Raw genomic sequence first — 15,947 nt, forward strand, 5'->3', positions numbered from 1 at the left:
GGTGTGTGTGGGGGGTGGCATGTGTGTGTGTGTGTCTGTGGTGTGTGTGTGGGGTGATACGTGTATGTGTGTGGTGACTCTAGGCAGGCTATTTAATGCAATGCATGACTCTGCCGGGAGGGGAGGAAACAAAGAGACTTTGGAGCAGAATTTCCTGATGTCCTTGAAGTGCTTCTCACAGCAGGGCCCGGGCCACTGTAGAACCCAGACAGTCTAGCTGACTCACCGACACCAGGCTTTGAAGGACCAGTCTCACAGACATAAGGGACTGAGAAAAGCACTTTTAGATCCCAAATTATCTACTTTCCCACACTGCCACCATTGTCACCTACCCTGGATGGCAGCCCACATCCCATTTTAATCTGATCGAGCCATTATGTAGTTCAGCTGGTTGGCCAGTGGCTGATTTATTTGGCCAGTCTTTGCCGTCAAGGAGGTCTAGAGGCCGTGAAGGGAACACTCACCATCGTCACAATTTTGGCAAGGCTGACACTATTAGCAATGCTCTTGGTGTGTGTTCAGAGTCTCCTGGGTCCAGGACTCAGCCAGGACACACCCCCTGGAATAGCATGGCAGTCTCCTGGCCTCTGCCTAAAAGTCTTGCAAATGACAGTTCTGTTGAAGTGACTGGAGTTGGGAGCCATGGAGCTCCTCCCCTTCCCCAACGCTACTTGCTAGTTATCCCCCTGCCCATTCTATCCCCAGGACCTGAGGGACTCACAGCCAGGCTCCTAGTCATTGGTCATCCAGCTCCAGAGATAAGTCTGAAAAGAAAGAACATCTGGAAAGGTTGATGGACTCGAGATCACCCCCTGCAGGAAAACCTGGTAGACGGCAGAAGGGAGATGAAAGAAGAGAAAGAAGTCATGGCCAAGAGAGCCAGGAGTCACAGAGAGCCTGAGAGGAGAGGACTGAGTGAAGACCAGAATTTTCCAGAAAAAAGATATCAGTGCCTTCAGGAAGGTCTAAGCAAAAGGCAGTGAGGGGACCAGGATACGGGGATTGAAGAAGGAATGTTCTGCTAGGATGCTGTCAACTCAACAAATTTATCAATAGAAGACGAGAAAATGTCTAGAAGGTAGCCAGAAAATGGAAGGGGTGAGTGTATATGTGTGTGTGTGGGGTGTGTGTGTGTGCGTGTGTGTGTGAGCTAGAGTGCCTGTTTGAAGCCAAAGAGAAGGAGCCTGTGGAGAGGCAAAGAATGAGGGATAACTGTGGAGTGATGCTCCAAAAGGGTGGAAGCACCTCTCTGAGGATTTCAGGAACTGTCACATGAGGAAGGCCCCAGAGTCAGTGCTGTGCAATCCTGAACACGCTGGAATGGAGAGGGTGGCCTCTCCCCACCCTCACCCCGCCCCTGACATTGGACCAGATGCTCTTCTGAGTGGTAAAATCTGGGGAGAACGCTAATGCTCTTCTCTCGCCTTAACTGCCTGGCCCTGTGGCCCTTTAGGGCCTTTTTACTCTGCAGGTAAAATGAGAGTGGGCCTTTGGAATCAGAGCTCTGGGGCTCTAGGACAATGGATGAATCTTGGAGTGCCTATTTTATGGGGGTCTTGTCCCCAGTATTCCTTCCTTGGCTCTCTCTGTCCCCAGCTTCAGCTTCAGATGTTAGGGAAAGGACCGTGTGCTTCCTGCACATCCGTGGGACTGCGCTCATGGCCTGGAGCGTAGACTCGTAGATGACTGGCTCTCCTTCATCTCTCCAGGGCCCTCCCTTCTATTCTCAGAGCTCACATAACAGAGACCCTCCTGGTTTTGAGGTGCCTTCAGAAGCAACGAGAGCAGGAGCCTTGCAAGCGTGCAGGGCTTCTAAAACGCCCTTGCCAGCAGGACCAGAGAATCAGAGTTGTGGGTGTGCTCTGCCCTCCTCTCTTTATACCTCTAGCATTCTGCTTTTTTCCAGCCTGGGCAGATGTCAGGGAAGAAAGTGCCAGGGCTGGTTTCCATGGAGGCAGCCGGGGCTGTTGCTTACACCCAAGGGAGAGGCTGGCGATAAAGGCAGAGAGTGGGCAGGGAGAGCCGGGGGCCGTAAGCCAAGAGGAGCTGGGTTTGGTTCTAAGGGAGATGGAGCCATTTGAGCAGCTGTGTGACTATGACCTGACTCACACTCGGGATGGCCGTGGGAGACTGCCAGGACAAGGTGGCAGCAAGGATGACCACCAGGAGGCTACCACGATAGGCTGGGTGAGGGGTGGTGGTGGCTGGTCAGGGGTTCCCATGTTTGTGGGGGTGGGGTGCTAAAGTCACCTGTCCAAAAGGAGGAGGTCAGCTTGGAGACAACCTCAGAACACAACTTCTCTAGAAAACATAGACTCAGTTACGTTACAACATCCCCACCCCAAAGAGCTCAGTGGCTTTTACAGAAGCATTTTTTAAAGTGATTATGTGAAAGCAAGATTTCCATTGTCAGATAATTTGGAGAAACATAGATTGAATAAGTGTAGGAGGTTTCTTTAGTGTGAGACGTCAGAGGGTCTTTACAGAGCTGACGTGTATTTCAGATACCCACCGGGGCAAGGAAAAAGATTATATAGTATTTCTCACAGTACTTAGACCACAGAATTATTTTTTTTTTCACAGCACCTTGTGGGAGTTTTGCTCCTTTGAACATATTTTGGGAAACACTGACCCACAGGAAAAATTACATAGCATGGCTTACGAAGCCTTGCACAATTGTCCTCTAGCTTCGTCTCTCCTCAGAATGCCTGCTCTTGCTCAGAACGTCCTCTGAACCTTTGCCCATGCTGTTCCCTCTGCCAGATAAACCCAGACTGTCTCTCCTCTGTGAAACCTCCTTAGAACCCACCAGGCATTTAGAAAAATTGTATCCCCTGGTTTCCCATAGCTCTTTATCACAGAATGATGTAATTATATGTTGATGTGCCTGTCCTCCCTACAAGATGGCCAGCTTCTGGAAAACAGCCACGTACTCTAGTAATCTTTTTTAGTCCCTTTATAATGTCTGCCATACAGCTGGTGCCCAATGAATGAAGAAATGAATGAACAGACATGAAGAAATGGAGGGTATTGATGGAAATGCAGGTATTACTGGATGGTTCCAGAGTGGGAGGCTCCCCAGAACCTCTTCTTTTACACATAGGTGACAGTCTGTTTTACCTGTTCATAAATCCAGCCCTGGATTTATTTTACACACAAACATACACGTACTTACACACTCACCCCCCCCAAACTAGGGGTTTATTTCAATTCCTCACCCTCATCCTCAACCTGAATTCTGTGTCCTTGTAGCCATTCCCTATACATTAAAATTTTCTTCAGAAAGAATAGCAAACTAAAACTTCTATTATAAATAGCTTCTGGCTTGCTTCTAAAAGGATTACCCAAGTGTGGAAATTCTCTATAGGTTTTTCTTGTCTCACCTAGTTTTCTCTAAGAGAGCCCTTTATGAAGCGAGTCAAGAACCTTGGTTTCTTCAGCACAGCCAGAGGTGGAAGTCTCTGCAGCTTCGCTGCACTCCCTCCCCTCTCCAGGTGTGTTTGGAGGCAAGAAATTGCACAGAGAAGCTGTGATAAGCTGAGAGAGAAGCTGGCTATGCTGTCAATTGGTGATTTTTGTAAGAATCTGAAAGACCGTAACGTCCATCATCAAGAAGAGAAGAAAGAGGAATAGTTTTTAAGCAAGAAATCAGCCTAGCATAGTTTCCAACACATAGTTGGTATTGGATAAATCTTTGTTGAGTGAGGGCAGGATTATGGAAATAGAGAGCTTCCTAGCTCCTCCCAAAGTGGCATGTTACAGAGTGATTTTATGATGTTGCATGACACAAATTTCAAAAGTGGAAGATACACCTGTGTTCCAGTTTAAGTATGAAGATGTTTCCAAAGTCAAACAGGGATGATTTGGGATCATTCACGCTATACTCTGTCTGCTTGCTACTCCAAGAGGGACCCCTGGACCAGTGGCATCAGCATCGGCTCAAAGCTTGTTGGTCATGCAGAACCTCAGACCATACCCCTCACCTCCTGAATCCAAACCAGCATTTTAACAAGATCCCTGGATAATTGATATGCTCCCATCTGAGGGGAAGATATTGAAGAAAATACTCCGTTGGATGATGTTCAGTGGAATAAATGTGGTGTTCCACTTCTGGAGACAGTGAGAGAGGATGGATAGATTAACATGAAGCGATGGGCTAGAAAATTATACTAATTTGAGGTTAAGGATAAAAAGATCCAGTTAGTAAAATTCCACAGAGCTAAGGTTTCTAAAAACGGAAAGGCATGAAAAACTTCTCAAGTGCAGGCTTCTTTATTCTATTCTGTTAAGTTCCCAGGGCTGCCAGAACAGATTACCACAAATGAGGTGGCTTAAAAACAACAGAAATTTACTCTTTCGCAGTTCTGGAAACTAGAAGTCCAAAATCAAGGTGTCAGTAGGGTTGGTTCTTCTGGAGGCACTGAGGGAGAATGTATTCCATGCCCCTCTCCTCGCTTCCGGAGGTAGCCGGCACTCCTGGGCTTGTAGATGCGGCACCCCAACCTCTGCCTCCGTCCTCACACCTTCTCCCCATGTGTATGTATCTTCTCCTCTTCTTACAAAGACACAGGCCATATTGGATTAAGGGTCCACTGTAACCCAATATAACTTCATCTTAACTAATTACATCTGCAATGACACTATTTACAAATAAGTCCACAGTCTGAGGTTCTGGGAAGGACATGACTTTTGGGGGGACACTATTCAACCCAGTATATGAGAGCTTGGTATGAGCGAACTCATGGCCCTTGAAAAATTCTGGATTAATTGAGGATGTTGCCCTATTTTCCTTCTAGGCAACAGCAATGGCTGTGAATTTGAGAGAACAAGAGATCAAATAGAAGCCCAGCATCCCTGGCTGAGACAGAAGCCAGATTGAGAAAGGAGAAAGATTTTTAATTCTGTAGATACTAGGTAACAAAACAAGTCTACACCTGAGATAGCCAGGGGAGGGAAGCTCCATATTCCCTGAGAGGCCAAGTTGAGGGTCCAAAATTAGACAGAGAGAGGAAGAGAAGTTCAGAAGTGTGATACGGAGACTGCCTGGGCCAAGATGAGCTAGCTATGGTGTGCATTCATTTGTTCCCTCATCCTTTATTGAAAAGCCTCTCCTGGCCAGTGTTCTAGGCATGGAATAGCATCCCGGGAGAGATGGAAGTCCGTGCAGAGAAGACATGCAGGCACACCCCAAATTCCACCAAGCAGCTCTGGTCCCCACAAAGACACAGGGAAGAGATTGGCGAGGTTTCTTCTCGTGGTGTGGAGAGGGTCAGGGAGGGCTCCCCAGAAACCCTTGAGCCGAGCTGAAGGGGGCTGGGGTCTGAGAAAGGGGCTCCCGGATTGTGCAAAGCTCCCTTCACTCTAGGTCTCACCATGCCTACGCACGGCCTTCTCTAGTGACACCCAGCTCCTGTCTCTGCTGTGAGACTCTGGCTTTCTGTGAGGACTCTAAAGAAAGAAGGACGTGGAGGAAAAGAGGGAGCCAGAGTCCTGGGAACCTCCCAGGAGCTACTCCAGACGGCACCCCCTGCTGGCTGCCCAGAAGTCCTGCTCGTTTGTCCAAACTCAGCCTTTTCCCTTCTAGAGGGCGGGAACCATCACGTCAGGGCTCACTTGTTACACAGCATTGCATGCTTAAGAACTGACGAGCAAATTTTTCTGGGAGGTCGCAGTGTGAATTAGAGTTTTTCCTTTGCAGAGACTAAATGTCGTTCGAATGTGTAAAAGCCTCAAGGCAGCCTGAGACAGACGACCGTGGCTTGTTTCCCATGTGCTTAACCAGAGAGGCTGCCCCTGCCCGTGACCTTCCGACTTTGTCTGAGACTCTCAGGAGTCTGAGTGAGACAAGCAAGGCCTCCCTCCAGTAGAAGGACGGGATTAGGTTTTCCACCATGTCTGACAAACACTGGCCCAGGCGGCCTTGCATCCTGCTAGGGAGTGCTTGGGCATCCAGGAGACGCTGACATTTCAGCCTTTCTCGTGGTCTCCTATGGGAGAAGATAGAGATGTAAAGATGACGTGGTTGGCAGCGGAATTTTTTCTACCCTGCTAGATTCAACTCCTGTCTTAGGCTGACTTTTCTTCAACAAAGGAGGTTGGCTTTTAGCAACAGAGTCATTTTTCACAAGAAAATGGACTGTGGGCTCCAGGGGGCAGAGCCGATCCCTCACAGGAAGGAGGAGGGAGCAGCTGGATTCGTAACAAACAAGCTGCTTGCGGATGCTTTGGCTCCAGAGATGAAAGAAACCTTTCACGCCCTTCTTGAACAGCTTAAATCCCAGCTTGGATTTCACAGAGAAGACTGCAAAGTCCCAACCCATTCATTCCAAGTTTATTGACCCGAATGGTCAAACTAGCAAATGAAGGAAGGCCAATTTCTTGAATCCTATTAGCTATAGATTCAGCATCATGCCAGCATCGCACACTTCTTTTTGCCAATTTCTATTTGGCCCTGTTCATCAGACATGGCCAGAACTCTCTCATATGCAGTGGGGCCAGTTTTATGGGCATGCACCCCACAGAGCCGCCTGCTCAGAAGGGCCCTGGGCTTATTCAATGCATGTTTTGCTGTTGTTGTCTTGAAAGTCTTAATGATTTTTGGACAGGAGCCCTTGTTTCTGTTTTGCACTGGGCCCTGCATATTATGTTGACAGTCCTGTACGCAAGGCGCACCCCCTGCCCCTTCCTTTTACCTGGAAAATCCCGTATCCTTCAATCTCAGCTTCAATATCCCTTCCACAGGAAGCCTCTGTCAGTTGCACCAGTTATAGTATTGATAATTACAATAATAACATGGCCAACGTTATTGAATGTCATGCACTGCATGTCGTGCACTGACCTAGGTGGTTTGTATGGATTTTCTCCTTCCGTCCTCTCAGCAACCCTTTGACCAGCTTTCTTGGTGGATCTTGTTCATCTGCAGGTGGGTGGGGAGACTTGTCTGTTCAAGGCCACTAACCTACCGTGTTTGGGATGTGAAAACACAGTTGTTTACAGTTTGAACATGAAATGTCCCAACTAAAAGGAACAGCCCAGAGCTTCTCCCAGGCCGGTCAGCCTGGGCCCTCCTAGAGCCTGCCAGAGACAAAGGCCCAGATCCCTCCTCTTGGGGAGAAGGCGAGTGTCACAGGCGAGAGCTCTCCTGTAGGAAGAAGACTCAGAGGGCTGCGTCCTAATCTTGTCTCTGGCACCAACTCGCTTTGTTATCCTGGGCTGGTCCCACAACCACTCAGCCTAAATTCCTTTAACTGTAAATTGAAGGATCTAAACTAAATAATTTCTTCCTGCCCCAAAGTTCTAGAATTCTTTCCCAGAATCTCTGGGTGGGACAGGGTGGCTGTTGGATGACCAAGACATCTTCTAATTTTTATCAAGATGGTCCAGCACTAGTCACTATGACTAAAAGGAAAGGGGCAATAACCTGCTGGTGTATGGGAGCTGGAAGCACCTAGAACACTCATATAATCACAGGGTTTTGATCTTCACTGTGCAAGCCCATGGGTCTTTGCCTTAATTCCACAGGGTTTGTTTTTTCTATCAATAGTTGTGTCAACCATTTGGCCATCCTTGCCCAAAGTGTAGTAAATATATTTTCCATGCACCGTTAGTTTCCCCTTTTAAAACTGGTGAAGTGGGGGCTGGCCCTGTGGCTGAGTGATTAAGCTCACATGTTCCACTTTGGCAGCCCGGGTTTCGCCAGTTCAGATCCTAGGTGCAGACCTACGCACTGCTTTTTTGGCTTTTTTTCTTTTTCTTTTTCTCCCCAAAACCCCCCAGTACATAGTTGTATATTCTTCGTTGTGGGTCCTTCTAGCTGTGGCATGTGGGATGCTGCCTCAGCGTGGCTTGATGAGCAGTGCCATGTCCGCGTCCAGGATTCGAATCAACAAAACACTGGGCCACTTGCAGCGGAAAGCGCGAACTTAACCACTTGGCCATGGGGCCAGCCCCTACACACTGCTTATCAAGCCATGCTGTGGTGGCTTCCCACATAGCAGAACTAGAATGACCTACAACTAGAATACACAACTATGTACTGGGGCTTTGGGGAGAGAAACAAAAAAAAAGAGGAAGATTGGCAACAGATCTTAGCTCAGGGCCAAACTTCCTCACCCAAAAATAAATAAATGAATAAAGCATAAAAAACTTTTTTAAAAACTGGTGACATGTCCTGTTTAAAAAAATTGTGTTTCGGGCTGGCCCCGTGGCCGGGTGGTTAAGTTCACGCGCTCCGCTGCAGGCGGCCCAGTGTTTTGTTGGTTCGAATCCTGGACGCGGACATGGCACTGCTCATCAAACCACGCTGAGGCAGCGTCCCACATACCACAACTAGAAGGACCCACAACGAAGAATATACCGCTATGTACTGGGGGGGGGGCTTTGGGGAGAAAAAGGAAAAAAAAATAAAATCTTTAAAAAAAAAAATTGTGTTTCCTTCTACCCAAACGCACAGGTACAAAGGATTTAAAGGTAACTGCTCCATGACTTTCATCGATCAGTTTAAGGCACTGCACCAATGCAACAAGTATTGTAAAATGCTGGGGCTGACGTCGCTTCAAAACAACAACCAGAGACAGAAGAAGCCAAGTGTCGAGAAAAGCAAAATGCAACCCAACTCCACCACAGGGAAGAAGATGGCACCCGGGACCCCAGCGCAAAGGAAAACCTAACGCCCCGTGTGAACTGACGGCCACCGGCTAGCAGCGCGCAGTCTTGTGGGTGGAACTCTGCAAACCCCCAGGAGAGACGACGTGGGCTGCAGAGAGAGGTGTGACGGTCCTGTGCCCAGCTGCCTGTGCTCCAAGCCGCTTCTAAACCAGTCACCTGCTGTCTTCGCTGAAGTGATTGCAGAGCGGGACTTGTGACCAGACTTGCGGAGAGACTGAATCCACTGTCAGTCTCTAAGACAGTCCGTGTTGCTGTACACCTTTAGCGTTTTTACCGACCTCGCCTTATGTGTCTGCTGGTGTATTTGCGCGTGGTTGTGTTGCCAAGGATTTGGTGCTGAGCAGTGTCTGTCCGCAGCCAAAATTGTCCCCATCCTTATTCCCAACCTCAGGATCTCTAGACATATCCAACTGCCATAGAAACAGAAAACGTGAATTCCTTCATCGGGTCAAGTTGTCGCACTAGTGTCAAATGTGCTATTGTGGCTGGAGGTGGCTTCCGAAACGTAAGGCTATTGCCCATCCTTATTTACACATCCAGTTATAATGTTCTGTGTAATTAAATTCATATTTAAACAAAAAGTGTAAGATGCATATGTTAGCACAGACACTTGTTCTTTAGAATTTGTGCCCTATTTCACATTCCCCCAGGGTTACTAATTTTCTAATAAGTTTACTGGAGCACAAAATATTTGCGTCTGCGTTTTCCCCCATTCTTATATCACTATTTCGGTTTCATCAACTTTTTTAGAGCTTTGCGCTTTAAACCCAGGCTCCCTAAACCAGGGTTGACTCATGCTGGGTTACACGGGAAGATGCACGCATGTCCTGGCTGGGGCACAGCAGCTCACAGGGGTCCCGGCCCCTCCCACGCATTCCACGGGTGTCTCCTTAGGCTCAGAACCTCCTTCTCCAGCAGCTTGGGTCCCGCCCAGCTGTAGAGCTGAATGGCAGCAGGCGTTCACATCAGGCAAGAGGAAACGAGGTAAGGACAGCTCAGGGACTGTTTTACGCAGCACCCAAACTGTGAAAGAATGTTTCACGCCCCACCAGTTTCTTGTTGTTATTGTCTGATTAATAGGCTATTTTTCAGAGCCGTTTTAGGTTTGCAGAAAAATGAGTGGAAAGTTGGAGCATTACCCTGTGCCCCCTTCCCCCTCTCCATCGTTTCCCCTTTTATTACCGTCTTGCATTAGTGTGATACATTTGTTACAATTGATGAGCCAATATCGATACATTATGATTAATTAAAGCCCACAGTTTATGTGGTGGTTCACGCTTTGTGCTGCACATTCTCTGAGTTTTGACACCCATAGAATGACATGTGTCCACCACTACAGTATCATACAGAATCATTTCACTGCCCTAAAAATCTGCTCTGCTCCACCCACACATCCCTCCTCGCCCCACGCCCCAACTCTTGGTAGCCGCTGATCATTTTACTGTCTCCATAGTTTTGCTTTTTCCAGGATGTCACATAGTTGGAATCCTACAGTGTGTGGCCTTTTCAGATAGTTGCTTTTTTTTTAAGGTGATTTCAGTGCCCCTCTGACCAGATCTGGGAGAATTGTTAGGCCCGCTCTGAGCAGCGCCATCAATGCCTCTCAAACTGAAAGGGCACATGAATCACTTGGGATCTTGTGAAAATACACTGACTCTGTAGGTCTAGGGTGGGGCCTGAGATCCTGCATTTCCAAGGGACCTCCATGCTGGCCAGGGACCACGCTTAGAGGGGGGTTTAGATCACGGGCAGCAGGGTGCTGAAATGCTCACAGGAGTGACCGGACGCTCCTAGAGTTCAAACAACCATCCGCTGGAGGAAGCACCCAGCTGGTGCTGGATTCCGGTATGTGAAGCGGCAGCTCGGTGACAGGACAGAAAGCCCGCCCGTGAGGCGCCCACCGCGGGCAGCGCTGACAGGCCAGGACGATGCCCGCAGCCTCTCAGGGGCCATGGGCTTCAAGGGAAGACCCCTGGCTTCTTCTGCTTGAAAATACTCTTCTCCTCCGGCACAGAGTTTTGATAAAAAAGAGAACATCGATGAGATTTTTGTTTTGAAAAGAGATTTGAAAGGGAAAACACTTCAGCTAGTCACATCTTATCTTTTCAGAAAATCTGCCATCTCCAGCCTTTCTTCTGAAGCAATTCCCCTGGCTACAGATTATAAAATGCTTATTTTTCTACGAGGCAGCCTGTAGCCTGCTTTCCCCATAGCGATCCCACAGATGTATTTAGCAGTGGAGTTCTAGAAAGTCCCACAATAGCAAAAGATGCAGGGCACATTTTGATTGGAATTAGCAAATATGTGTGTATGTATATATATATATATATATATAATCAGAGTGGGTGTGACCAGAGCCCTTTCAATAGACCAGGGTACTTTCTTTGGTAATAATTTATAATTATAAAAATAATATCAACAAAAGTGTTAACAAATAAAAAAATGATAGAAAGGTACAAAATGCAAAGTCAAAGTGCATGATGACTCCACCCCTCTAGCTAGCCTTGAATTCCGACCTGGAGAGACAGTTGAACGGAAAGGATTTTCCGCTCCCAGATTTTGCATTTTGCGGTCAGCCCACGGGGCGCCTTGCTTGGAGAGAGCTGTCCCTTCTCCCTTCACAGATGCTGTGATTTTTTTTTCCCAAAGTGCTCTTACTGTTTATTGTAATCGGATTCTTCCACTTAAAAACATCTGGAGGACGGGGGACAGGAGGGGCACCCGCAGTGGGATTTGTCCCAGCCAGGGCTCCCAGGAACGGCCTTGGTGAGGCTGTGTGGCCATCTGTCCAGCCACCCGAACTCTGACCCTCTGTTCTGAGATGACTTGCGGTTTTCCTTGCACAGTCAAACAGGGTGAGTGTGCAGTGGGCTCTCCTACACCACAGGTGTTGTTCTGGGGTCTCTGAAATGCCCACATTCGTTGCCGTGGTTTTAGCTCAGTCGGCAACATGTCCCATTTCTGTTGATTTTACCATGTGTCTCTGTAAGCGTGCGGTGTTAGATTTATAATCAGGTCAACCCAGACAACCCAGACATGGAGCTAGGACAGCCTGGTGGACCGAGCTGGGGATTTTGTACCTGATGCCTGCAGGGTGGCCATATACATGTAAGAGTCTCTGTTTCCTAAAGGGCTCAACAGTGGAGGGAGCTCTGTGACAAGCAGATGACAAAAATAAATGAATGTCTCATTAAAATGGGCTTGTGTTTTCAGCAGCAGGTTTATCGCCATGAGAATAGCAGAAAGATGATGACTTCTTGCCAATGGGCATCATGTTCTAGAGAGGTCTAGTTTTGGATGTGTGGCTGGCTGGCTTGTGTTAATATTTCATGGTTTCGTGATGTACCAGTGCCTCCCCAGCCGTGCTTCTGATAAGCCTCATAATAGCAGAGGGTTTCAATAGATCTAGATTAAAAAGAATGGCAAAAGAAGTAACAATTACTTTCTAATTATGAAGTGCTCCCTTTTCCAAATATACATAGCATTTTGTGCGTGTGTTGGGCATGTGTTCAACTGGATGCGGATGGGAGGAGCTGGCCACAGGCGACTCTGGCTCATTCCCTTGTGTGTGATCTGCTCCGCTGGACCATGTGTCTGAAAGGGAACAGACTGACATTTCTCCCCCATTTAGATCTGCAGATGCCACTTGGGCTTAAATAGTTTAAAAAAATCAAAGAGACACAAAAACATCTTCTGCCTCCCAGCATAGGATATATTTTCCAACTCTGCTGTAGCATCCCTGAAATCCTCTGAGATCCTGCTTGTTCTGAAATCATTTTGTAAAGGTTGAACGGCAAAATGGTTGCCAGCTTCATCTGTGTGGTTATGTGAGCACAGACTTCAACTTTATGATGCGATGAACAAATATTTACAAATACTAATGGTACCACTAGATCAACAATTTAATTCTGTTTCTCATGAGAGGCCCAAATGCTTCCAAATAGAAATCGTCACAGAGGCTTTTTTCAAAAATCACATGTTCTTGATGGATATGCTCAAGAAAAGCCAGTCTGTAAGCTTCCATTTTAGGGCCCAGATGTATGAGAAGGAATTCTAACAGGATATCTCACCTCCATCTCCCTCTTCCTCCCATCTCCTCTTTCTCTAGCCACATCTATGTGGGATGATAAGGTAGTGGCTACTTTCCTCGGTGTCTGTATTGGATTCCTGGGGCTGTCATAACAAAGTACTGCAAACTTGGTGGCTTAAACAGTGGAAATGTATTGTCTCATGGTTCTGGAGGCTGGAGTCCTAGATCAAGATGTCGGCACGCCATGCTCCCTATAGGCTCTAAGGAATCATCTGTCCCAGGCCTCTCTCCTTGCTTCTAGTAGCTCCTTGACCCCTGGCAGCATAGCTCCAACCATCATGTGGCGTTCTCCTGGTGTGTGTCTGTGTCCCAATTTCCACTTTTTATGAAGACAAGTCATATTGGATTAGGGACCACCCTAATGACCTCATTTTTACTTGCTTAAGACTCTGTCTCCAAATAAGGTCGCATTCTGAGGTCCTGGGGGTTAGGACTTCAACACAGGACTTTTGGGGGAGACAATTCAACCCACACAGTGTCCTGCTCTTCCCACATCCACTTCCAGGTGGTTTGTTCAGGCTTGAAGTCCAGGCCAGAAGAGAGAAAGACTGTGTGTGCACTGGTCCTTCAGTGACTCCTTCTGGCCTCATGGTGGGAACCTGACCCACAGACTGTTCCCCAGTTCTCTTGGAGCCTATCCACACCTCCAGCCCCCACCCTTCCCCAAGATCATCATTTGGGTGCCTCAGTTCCCTCTCCTATAGTTTTAGAGGAATCTCTCCGTTTTCAAAACCTGGAAAGGTAGGCATTGTCATCTGTAGCCAGAGCTGTCGCTGAATCCCAGGACCCAGGGCAATGACTGTGCTGCCTTCTCCCTGCCCTGGCCCTCCCACGGTGTGCCCCCCACATCCTAACCAGGCAAACTGTCCTCGGTGCCCTCTGACTGACAACTGATTTCAAATCCTCTCCCCGCCTTGCGGTTCTCATCCCTGTCCCTCCCAGATGCTCCTGCGCTCACACCAGCTCCTACCGTGCTATGGGGTTGACATTTATTTTGTTAAATGTTCATCTCCCCCATTAGAATGGAAGCTCTGTGAGGACAGACATCTTCATCTCTTTTGTTTACTGATGTATCCCTAACACCAAGAAGTACCTGCTTAATAGCAGATGCTTACTATTTGTTGAATCAGTCATCATGTTCCCCCCATCCCAATGCCCGAATATGGTCCACGTTTCACAGTAGATACTTGTCTCAGACCAGGATTGGGATTGTAGCTGTTTTCTAGTTTCTCTGTGTATCAGATATACTTCCATACTGTTCATTCTTTTTGTTCATTTCAGCAAATTTCGGGATGAGGATTAGAGAAAACCCACTCTTTCCCAGTTATTTTATTTTTTATTCTTTGTTTATTGTGGTAACAGTGGTTTATAACATTATATAAGTTTCTGGTGTACATCGTTATATATTTCGATTTCTGTGTAGATTACAACATGTTCACCACCCAAAGACTAATTACAATCCATCCCCACACACGTGTGCCTAGTCATCCCCTTCCTCTTTCTCCCTCCCCCCTTCGCCTATGGTAACCACCAATCCAGTCTCTGTTGCTATGTGTTTGTTTGTCGTTGTTTTTTTTTTTTGTAAAGATTTTATTTTTTCCTTTTTCTCCCCAACGCCCCCCGGTACATAGTTGTATATTCTTCGTTGTGGGTTCTTCTAGTTGTGGCATGTGGGACGCTGCCTCAGCGTGGTCTGATGAGCAGTGCCATGTCCGCGCCCAGGATTTGAACCAACGAAACACTGGGCCACCTGCAGCAGAGCGCGCGAACCTAACCACTCGGCCACGGGGACAGCCCCTTGTTTGTCGTTGTTTTTATCTTTTACTTATGAGTGAGATCATACGGTATTTGGCTTTCTCCCTCTGACTTATTTCACTCAGCATAATGCCCTCAAGGTCCATCCATGTTGTCACAAGTGGCTGGATTTCATCATTTCTTATGGCTGAGTAGCATTCCATTGTGTATATATACCATATCTTCTTTATCCATTTGTCCCTTGATGGGCACCTACGTTGCTTCCAAGGCTTGGCTATTGTGAATAATGCTGCAATGAACATAGGGGTGCACATATCTTTACGCATTCATGTTTTCATGTTCTTTGGATAAATAACCCAGCAGTGGAATAGCTGGATCATATGGTAGTTCTATCCCTAATTTTTTGAGGAATCTCCATACTGTTTTCCCTAGTTTGCATTCCCACCAGCAGTGTATGAGAGTTCCCTTTGCTCCATATCCTCGCTAACACTTGTTGTTTCCTGTCTTGTTAGTTATAGCCATTCTGATGGGAGTGAGGTGATATCTCATTGTAGTTTTTATTCGCATTTCTCTGATAGTTAGTGATGTTGAGCATCTTTTCATGTGCCTGTTGGCTATCTATCTGATAAGGAGTTAATATCCCCTTTCCCCTAATGGAAGCCCTGTGCTAACTCACGTGGGCTGCCCTCCTCTGACTTGAGTGCACTGAAGTCACCTCCCCTCTCATCGCTCAAGCCACTCTTCCAGCTCTGGCTGATTCTTTCCAGGGAAGCACTAGGTCCAGTCCTTGTCCCCACCCTGGTCCTGTTATCTCCTCCCACAGCCTCTTCCAGTCTTTACTCTCCCGGACCCTTTTCTGGTAGCCCCATTAGGAACTGGCGAAACCCCAGACTTACTCCCTTCTCCCTCTTTACCCATTGATTCCAGAATGACTAGGGAGCCCAGGACAGAAAGGTGGGATTAATCTGGGCAAGGCCACCTCCTTGCTTAATTCCAGGGGCTGCTATTCACAGAGGAGAAATGGGAATGCTGCCCCCTTGAGTTGAGCAGCAGGCCTGCTGTGAACTTTAGAATTGTCACACCCAAGCATATCTGTACACCGAGGACTCCCAAATGAGTATCTCTCTGAATTCCAGACCTGTCTATCCAACAGCCTATTTACCATGTCCATCTGAATTTCCAGGAGGAGTCTCGCCTAGTCTGTCCAACATCAAGCTCTGGACTTTCTCCCAGATCTGCTGCTCCCAGCCTTCCTCTTCTCAGACAATGGCAGCGCATCCCTCCAGCTAATCAAGCTCCACCACTGGCAGTTCTTGTCTCTTCTCTTTCTCTCATGCCGCACATCTAGTCCATTGTAAATCCTATTCCTCTTCCTTTAAATTTATCCAGAATCACCTCTACCCCTATCTCTTTTGACCAAGACACCATCATCACC

General features: G+C 47.5%; 1 protein-coding gene across 6 annotated transcripts in view; it reads left to right on the plus strand.

Annotated features, from left to right (window-relative positions):
- Nucleotides 1–11,875, plus strand: part of ALPK2 (alpha kinase 2) — a 119,911-nt gene extending 108,036 nt beyond the window's left edge. For 3 of the 6 annotated variants that reach the window (XM_014859049.3, XM_044774798.2, XM_044774796.2), the window contains one exon: nt 8,453–11,875. In XM_014859049.3, the coding sequence (XP_014714535.3) occupies nt 8,453–8,669 (217 nt within the window). In that variant the 3' untranslated portion in view covers nt 8,670–11,875. The other 3 variants (XR_011504385.1, XM_070512938.1, XM_070512937.1) reach the window with 3 other exon arrangements.
- The last annotated feature ends 4,072 nt before the right edge of the window (nt 11,876–15,947 follow it).

This window comes from Equus asinus, chromosome 7, assembly GCF_041296235.1.
Source record: "Equus asinus isolate D_3611 breed Donkey chromosome 7, EquAss-T2T_v2, whole genome shotgun sequence".
NCBI lineage: Eukaryota > Metazoa > Chordata > Mammalia > Perissodactyla > Equidae > Equus > Equus asinus.